At 42.4% G+C, this 8,961-nt stretch overlaps 1 protein-coding gene across 1 annotated transcript; it reads right to left on the bottom strand.

Annotated features, from left to right (window-relative positions):
• Window positions 1-6,941: 6,941 nt before the first annotated feature.
• On the bottom strand, window positions 6,942-8,283 carry LOC115698020 (uncharacterized). Its single transcript, XM_061101698.1, has 6 exons — window positions 8,022-8,283; window positions 7,874-7,916; window positions 7,701-7,738; window positions 7,507-7,557; window positions 7,284-7,406; window positions 6,942-7,191 (listed from the first exon to the last, which is right to left on the bottom strand). Exons 1-6 carry the CDS (start codon window positions 8,064-8,066, stop codon window positions 7,123-7,125), a joined length of 369 nt encoding a protein of 122 aa, XP_060957681.1. The 5' UTR covers window positions 8,067-8,283; the 3' UTR covers window positions 6,942-7,122.
• Between the last annotated feature and the right edge of the window lie 678 nt (window positions 8,284-8,961).

Consider the following 8,961-nt stretch of genomic DNA (forward strand, 5'->3'; position numbering starts at 1 on the left):
AAGTCATGCCATTTGGTCTTAAAAATGCCGGAGCTACATACCAAAGACTGGTCAACAAAATGATTAAAGATCAGATCAGCGGAAATATGGAAGTGTACGTGGATGACATGCTCATCAAATCCAAAAAGGCTAGGGGACACATAGACGACTTGGATGAATGTTTCAAAGTCCTCAGTAAATACAACATGAAACTGAATCCCCTAAAATGCTCCTTCAAAGTCAGTTCGGGAAAGTTTCTACGCTTCATCGTCAACGCTCGAGGAATTGAAGCCAACCCGGAAAAAATCCAAGCCCTCTGGATATGAACTCGCCAACAAAAACCAGAGAGGTACAAAGCCTAACTGGTCGAATCGCCGCACCAAGCAGATTCGTGTAAAAAACAACGGATAAATGTGTCCCATTCTTCAACATCCTACGGGGAAGCAAAAAGTTTGAATGGACAAAAGAATGTGAAAGAGCTTTTCAAGATCTAAAGGCACAGCTCGCAAAACCTCCCGTCCTCTCTAAACCTCTGGACGGTGAGGAACTAGGGATATACCTGGCAGTAACGGAGCATGCCATAAGCGCCGTACTAATCAAAGAAGAAGATGGCGTGCAACATCCAGTCTGTTACATCAGTAAAAGACTCATCAAGGCCGAAGGCCGATATCCGTTGATAAAAAAGCTCGCCTACTGCCTCATCTTAGCAACAAGAAAGCTAAGACCTTATTTTCAAGCTCATCCTGTTTGGGTGTACACCGACCAACCACTACGACAAATACTGCAAAAGCCAGATGCCTTTGGGCGATTACTCAAGTGGGCGGTGGAATTAGGGCAGTACGAAATCAACTTCGAACCCCGAAAAACTATCAAAAGCCAAGCCTTGGCCGACTTTGTGGTGGAATGCACAGGAAAAACTTAAAGCATCCTAGAAGGCGATCCCGAGCCAACACCACAGCCGAATTACACTGAAAACAAGCCGACCTGGAAGCTTCACGTGGATGGATCGGCCATAGATCACCTATTCGGCGCAGGAATTGCCCTTGTCACACTTGGGGGCAACACCTTCATGTAGCAGTCTAATTAAGATTCAAAGCCTCCAACAATGAGGCCGAATACAAAGCCCTAATCACTGGACTCAAACTACCAAAGGAAATGAAAGCCAAGCACATCGAAATCTGCAGTGACTCATAGCTAGTGGTAAATCATGTATCTTGCGAATACGAGGCTCGAGGAGAAAAAATGATAGCATATTTCAGCAAAATACATGATCTGCTCGCACAATTCAAAAGCTATAGCCTCAAGCAGATTCCAAGAGAGGAAAATACAACAGCCGATGCGCTAGCCCAATGAGCTCCGCCCAATGAGCTGACACAAATGCAAAGTTCGTGGCCCTTTGCCATCTGAGGAATTGACCTAATCGGACAATTACCCAAAGGAAAAGGCAGAGTGCAGTACGCAATGGTAACAGTCGACTACTTTACAGAGTGGACTGAAGCCGAACCACTCACAACTATCACATCAAAGAAGGTTCGAGAATTTATAGTGAAGAACATCATATGCCAGTTCAGACTACCGTACAAAATAGTTTCCGACAACGGCAAGCAGTTCGACAGTCAATGTTTCGCTGATTTCTACGCGAACCATGGCATCATCAAAAGCTTTGCCGCAGTGGCACATCCACAAGCTATGCTTCCCGTCGAACTCAAACAGCCATCCCACAGAAGGTTGACGTACAATCAAGGTACCAATCACATAAATCTTGCAGAATCACTTGATAAAATCGAAGAAAAATGAGCAACTGCAAACTTAAAGTTGGTAGCTCATCAACAAAAAGTAGCTCGGTACCTCAACAAACAAGTGAAAGATCGAAAATTCGTCCGGGTTCTGGTCCTAGTTTGGGTCCTTGATCTAGACAACGAATATTGGTCTGTTCCAGGCCCCGTTACCCGAATCCCGAGTCAAGATCTGGATCACTGTCACGGGTCTTGGTCTGGTTCTGGTTCAGGTCCAAAGTCTTATTTTTGAGTTTGGGTTCACGATCGAGACTGGGGTGCGGTTCTAGGTCCCGACCCTGGTTCTGTGTCCATAGTCTGGTTCCATGTTTGGGTCTGAGTTCAGGTTCGAATTTGGATCCTGAGTCCAAGTTTGGGTTGGTTTCCGGGTTCGGCTCCCAATTCTGGTCTAGGTCTAATTTGGAGTCCGGGTCCTGGTCCGGTTACTATTCTAGATCTAGGTCCAATTACAGTTATGATTCCAAGTCCAAGTCCTAGTTCCAGTCCCGGTCAAATTCCGGTTTTAGTTCCAATTTGGTGTCGCAGGGTACGGGTTTGGGTCTACTTTTGGGTTTGGGACTTGGTTCAGGTCCGGGTGTGGGTTCAGGTCCTTTTCAGGGTTCGGGTCCAGGGCTGGGTCCCAAATCCAGACACCGACAAAGGGTTTTGTTCAAGCCCTGACTCCAGATCTGGATCCCAATCTTGGGTCCCAGTCTGGTCCATTTTTTGTGCCGGGTCACGAGCTGGTTCCTAAGTTCAAGTTTGGGTATTGGTGGGGTACTAGGTCTCGGTCCTAGTTCTGTTTCCCAGGTCCCTATCCTGAATCTGGGTCCAGGTCCTGGTTATTGTGTGGGTTTGGGTCCCGGTCTAGGTTCGAGTTTGAGTCCTAATCTCGGTTTGGGTTTAGGTCTCAGTCTTGGTTTTGATCTGGGTTCGGGTTTCGGTTTAGGTCCTGGTCCTAGTCCTAGGCCTAGTTCAGTTCTAGTTCCATTTGCGATTTTGAGTTCGAGTTTCGGTTTGAGTTCGTGTAGGAGTTCGAGTGATGGTCTGAGTTTGGGTTCGGGTCTGGATTTCAGTCTAGGTCCAAATCAGGCTTCGGTTGTGGGTTCGCGTCTTGGGTCCTTGTCAAGGTCGGGTCCGAGTACCAAGTTCCAATCCCGATCACAGTCTGGATTCAGTTCTCGGTCTAAGTCCTTGGTCTGGGTTCGAGTTTGTGTCCTGGTCCGGGTCTAGCTTTGTGTCTGATTCTAGGTGTGGGTGTTTGAGTTCGGGTCTGAGTCTGTGTCTGGATTTTTGTCTAGGTTTGGACCCCGATCTGGGTCTAGATTCGGGTGCAGGTCCAAGTTTGGGTCCCGAGTGCGGGTCCAAGTTTGGGTCTGGGTGAGGATCTCGGTCCAGATCTAGGTCCAGCATTTCGATCCCAGTCTGGGTCTTGGTCTGAGTCCATGTTCGTATTCGGATCCCTATATAGGTCCAAGTCTGTGTTTGGCATCGGGTCCTAGATTTAGGTCCAGGTTTAGGTCTCAGTTCCGGTCTAGGTACACGACTGTGTTCGGGCCCAAGTTCCAGTCTCAGTTTGGGTTTGAGGCTAGGACTGAGTTCGGTTCTAGGTCTGGGTCCGGGTCCTAGTCAGGGTTGTAGTCTTGTTCTAGGGTCCTTGTTTGGCGATTCTTGTTCAGGTTCTAATTTTGGGTCCCAGGTCTAGGTCTAGGTTCGGGTTTGGTTCTTTGTCTGGGTTCTTGTCCTAGTCGGAGTCCTAAATCTAGACAACGACTACTGGTCTGTTACAGGCCCCGTTACCCGAATCCCATGTAAAGATCTGGATCACTTTCACGGGTCTCGATCTGGTTCAGGTTCAGGTCCCAGGTCCCATTTCTGAGTTTGGGTTAGGGATCGAGACTAGGGTGCGGTTCTAGGTCCCGACCTTGGTTCTGTGTCCCTAGTCTGGTTCCATGTTTGGGTCTGAGTTCAAGTTCTGATTCGGATCCCGAGTCCAGGTTTGGGTTCGGATCCGGGTCCGGCTCCCAATTCGGGTCTAGGTCGTATTTGGAGTCTAGGTCCTGGTCCGGTTACGGTTCTGCATCTATCTCATATTTTAGTTATGATTCCAAGTCCAAGTCCTAGTTCTAGTGTCGGTGAACTTCCAGTTTTGGTTCAAATTTTGGGTCACAGGGTACGGGTTCGGTTCCACTTTTGGGTTTGGCACTGGGTTCAGGTGCGGGAGTGGGTTCGAGTCCTTGTCAGGGTTCGGGTCAAGGGCTGGGTCCCAAATCCATACACCGACTACGAGTTTTGTCCAAGCCCTGGGTCCAGATCTGGATCCCAATCTCGGGTCCCAGTCTGTTTCCATTTCTAGTGCCAAGTCACGAGTTGGGTCCTAGGTTCAAGTTTGGGTCTAGGTCCGGCACTAGGTCCCGGTCCTAGTTTTGTTTCCCAAGTCCCTATCCTGGTTCTGGGTCCGGGTCCCGGTTATTGTGTGGGTTTGGGTACCGGTCTAGGTTCGGATTCGAGTCCTAGTCTCCGTACTGGTTTAAGTCTCTATTTGGGTTTTGGTCTGGGTTTGGCTTTGGGTTTAGGTCCTTGTCCTGGTCCTAGTCCTAGTTCGGTTCTAGTTCCATTTGCGATTCTGAGTTCGAGTCCTGGTCTGAGTTTGGGTTCGGGTCCAGATCTCAGTCTAGTTCCAGATCAGGCTCCGAGTGTGGGTTCGCGTCCTGGGCGTTGGTCTAGGTTGGGTCCGAGTCCCAAGTTCAAATCCCAATCTTAGTCTAGATTCAGTTCTGGGTCTAAGTCCTTGGTTCTGATCCCTGTGTGGATTCGAGTTTGGGTCCGGGTTCGGGTCTAGCTTTGAGTTTGATTCTAGGTGTGGGTATTTGAGTTTGGGTCAGAGTGTGTGTCCGGGTTTGTGTCCAGGCCTGGACCCTGATTTGGGTCTAAGTTCGGGTCTAGGTCCATGTTCGGGTCCCGAGTGCGTGTCCAAGTTTGGGTCTGGGTGAGGATCTGGGTCCAGATCTAGGTCTAGCATTTCGAACCCAGTCTGGGTCTTAGTCCGAGTCCAGTTTCGTATCCGGATCCCTATCTAGGTCCAAGTCTGTGTTTGGGATCGGCTCCCAGATTTAGGTCGAAGTCTGGGTCTCAGTTCTGGTCTGGGTACACGACTGTGTCCGGGCCCGAGTTCCAGTCTCAGTTTGGGTCTGAGGCTAGGTCTGGGTTCGGTTCTAGCTCTGGGTCGGGGTCCTTGTCACGGTCCTAGTCTTGTTCTAGGGTCCTGGTTCGGCGATTCTTGTTCAGGTTCAAATTTTGGATCCCAGGTCTAGGTCTGGGTTCGGGTTTCACTACTACAACAAGTATAATTCTCGTCGGTTTTTAAGTGTCATTTAAAGAATTTACGTCGGCTAAAAAAATCGACGTATATACCGTAGTTGCAAATAGTTTTTATTAGCGTCGTTTTTAAAACGACGCGAAAAACAATTGTCTACATTTACAAACCGACGCAAATTATGCACTTTAATAATTTTTCTTCTGCATCGGTTTAGAAATGACGCAAAATTGTTTATGGCATTTTACAACTATCACAAAACATTTATTACGTCGGTTCAAAAATATCATATCAATTGCTAAAATACTATTTTTTTACTTATTGCGTCGCTTATAAAATGAACCATAAATAGTAAACAACACTCAAGGTCAAATATCTACTGTTATTATTATTAATATTATTTATTTTTAAATTTAGCACTAATTCAGTAACATAAACAAACAAGAGAAGAGGCAAAGCCTAATTTAATACCCTATTCAATCCAATATGTCATTATATTCAGGTAGTGGTCTAAGTTTTTTAGATTTACTAGACTTGCTGCTGTCATCCTTTCCATCACCATAGACAATTTTGCATGATCTTTTCTCCAAGTCATCTTCGTAGGGATCAGAAAAGTATTCATCTTTCTCTTCCTCTTCCTCTTTACGTGACTCCAATTCCAATCCTATAATATATTCCAATGAAAATTATTACAAGTATAAACCAACCTCTGCCTCTGACTAGCCTCTAACAAAATTTAGAAACACATATATAACACCGAGTTAGAGTAAAATACTTACATAACAACTCCTACACATTGGACTGAAGTGATATTGCCAACAATAGCTGTTAAGATAACAAGCTACTTTATTATGTATTCAAAATCAAATTTATAACCCTAATTGATCTAAAAATATAGTCAAACTAATAACTTTTAACATAATAAAAAAATTTAAAAAGAAAAAACTACCAACTCAAGTCCTAGCCAAAAAGAAACAATGTGAGGTTGGACTTTCTAAAACAAAGCTATAACATATGAAAGAATGTTAATCAAAACCTTAGTACATATTGAAAATAAAAAGTCACAAAAAATGTAATTATTGAATCATTAAGAATTCAATTAAGAGAGAATATAAGAACGTATAAAAGAGCACCTATAGTAACTACCATAGATGTAGAGTGGCTCCTTTATTTTGAGGCCAACAAAGAAAAACAATGAATATAATATAAATTTTTAATATACTCTGCAAAATTAACAAACATATTAACACATTTTATATGCCTATATCACTCCAAAATCACTATATATCCATAATAAAGAGAAATTCTTAACAAATTATTTATGTCAGAAGAAACAACAAATGTCCAATCAATATCCAATGAAAACATAACCAACTTAAGAAATAAGAAAGAAAAAACATTTAAACATAGAAATTCCAAAAAAAGGAGAGCCATCTAGATGGTAAATTAATTTTGGGTCAACTTTGTTCAAGGTCACTTTCTATTGAAAGCCATCAAACTCGTTGAAGACCAATGTGGCTCAGGAACTTTTTTTTTTTTACATAACATTGCTCGAGAACTTAATGAGAAAGGAAATAAAATAACACTCAGAAAGTAAAATTGAAGATATTATTGAATAAAATATGATCAAATTCACAAATAAAAAAAAGACTTAGTCCTGATATTGAGATGGAATCACTCCATGCTTGGCACTTTCAAATAGACCATGTTCTGTGAAGAATTCAAACAAAGCACATCTCTAAGTAATACATTTGCGCCTCCATTTAGAGAACCAAACAATAGTCACATCAAAATAAGGGGTTCCTTAAATAAAAATCTTAACTATTTTGCAATGAAGTATAATTTTATAAAGATAAATGTGTATGGTGCTTTACTTTCATGTCTTACATAATAAAAATATATGTATATATATGTATGTGGCTTTTTTTATTGTAATTAATGATAAAGTGTTCAGAATAATAACAACTATTTTGGTTGGAGCATAGCAAGAGTTTAAGTTAAAGATTGAATTATATAGAAGTGAATATATATAATAAGGCACTACTAACGTGATCATCTGCTCTCGAATTCATTACTGAGCTCCTTAAACATTGTCTTTCCAGATTCAAGAAGTTCAGACACCTGCAACAAACAACAAACAACAAGAATGAGAAGATCAATTTCATAATGAATGAATAAAATGATTATTAATATTATGTAAGTGAAAATAGTACCATGTTAGTGAAATTGTCCCATTTTTCAAGAATTTGAGTGATATGAAGTTCCATTTCTGGCGATGCACCGTTAGTCTGATCAATTTCAGCCTCAGCCATCAAAATGGCTCCGTGGTCTTCCACCTTATAACAAAGGCAACCAGTCAATCAGTTAATGGACATAAAGTCTGGTAAATTAGTACCGAGTCGTTCGAGTTGATGTCAGAGTCAGAGTTCAACATACAACTGGTTTCAATCGCTTCCTGGTATCATCTTTGGCATCCATTTCATGAATCTGATCAGTAAGAAGATAGAGTTCCAAAGGAAGGATCAAACCCTAAATTGATCACTGGAAAGCTAAAATACGATCAAGAGACAGATGAGAGCTGAAACGATTAAGAGATTGATGAAGAAAAGGTAGATAGATATGTAGCGTACCTCGGTGTGGGTGACTCTGATGGAAGATTCTGATCTCTCTGCCATTACCAAAGCAAAAATGTCAGAAACCCAATTGCAAATTTCATAAATGTAACAAAGAAAAAAAAAATAAAGAAGGTTGGCTAATAGTTGTCAATTTACAAAAATATCTGGACAAACCCATGTAAGCCTACCGAGTGTGATTACACTATTCTCAATAAGTGACTTATTAAGCCCCTGAATAGTATTAACAATTGCAATTAGGAATGATTCATCCTCTAGAAGAACATACAATCAGAAGTATTCTTCAAAAGAAAAGTAAAAAAAGGTTGCATTAATCACCTCAGCATGTTTGAGAATGGGGACTAAGCATGAAATAATTGTCATTACAACTGGAGAAATTTCTTGACGCACTTGCAAATGAATGTTACTTTAGTGATGATTTTGAAGAAGACGAAGGGGCCGCCTGTTGATCGCCAGAGCAAGGTCAAAGAGGATGAGGGCTAGGTGAAATATCAACAGTACACGCATCTCATTTGCGATTTAGGGATTTTACTGCTAGTTGCGTTGATCTTTCTCTCTCTCTCTCTCTTTCTCTCTCTCTCTCTCTCTCTCTCTCACTCTCTCTCTCTCTCTCTTTGTATTTAGTGTCATCTTTTAAACCTCGCATATTATATTAAGCGAGTATTACCAACAGACGCAAATTGTAAAGCAGTTTTTAAAATTTTTGCTTTATTGCGTCGATTTGTTTTTTTACCATCATTTATAAATAGACGCGAATTATATATTATTAGTGTCAGTTATAAATAGACGAATTTAATTATTGGGTACTATTCACGTCAGTCAACGCTATGAATAGTAGCGTTGACCAACGTAAATAGTATAATTTGTAGTAGTGTTTGGTTCTTCGTCTGGTTTCTGGTCCTAGTCTGAGTCCTTGATCTAGACACCTACTACTGGTCTGTTCTAGGCCCCGTTACCCGAATCTCGAGTCAAGATCTGGATCACTGTCACGGGCCTCGATCTGGTTCTGGTTCAGGTCCAAGGTCTTATTTTTGAGTTTGGGTTCGGGATCGAGACTGGGGTGCGGTTCTAGGTCCCGAACCTGGTTCTGTGTGCCTAGTCTGGTTCCATGTTTGGGTCTGAGTTCAGGTTTGAGTTCGGGTCCCGAGTCTACGTTTGGGTTAAGATTCGGGTCCGGCTCCCAATTTGGCTCTAGGTCTGATTTGGAGTCCAGGTCCTCGTCCGGTTACGGTTCTTGATCTAGGTCCAATTTCAGTTA

The sequence above is a fragment of the Cannabis sativa genome, chromosome 7 (genome assembly GCF_029168945.1).
Source record: "Cannabis sativa cultivar Pink pepper isolate KNU-18-1 chromosome 7, ASM2916894v1, whole genome shotgun sequence".
In the NCBI taxonomy this organism is placed as follows: Eukaryota; Viridiplantae; Streptophyta; class Magnoliopsida; order Rosales; family Cannabaceae; genus Cannabis; species Cannabis sativa.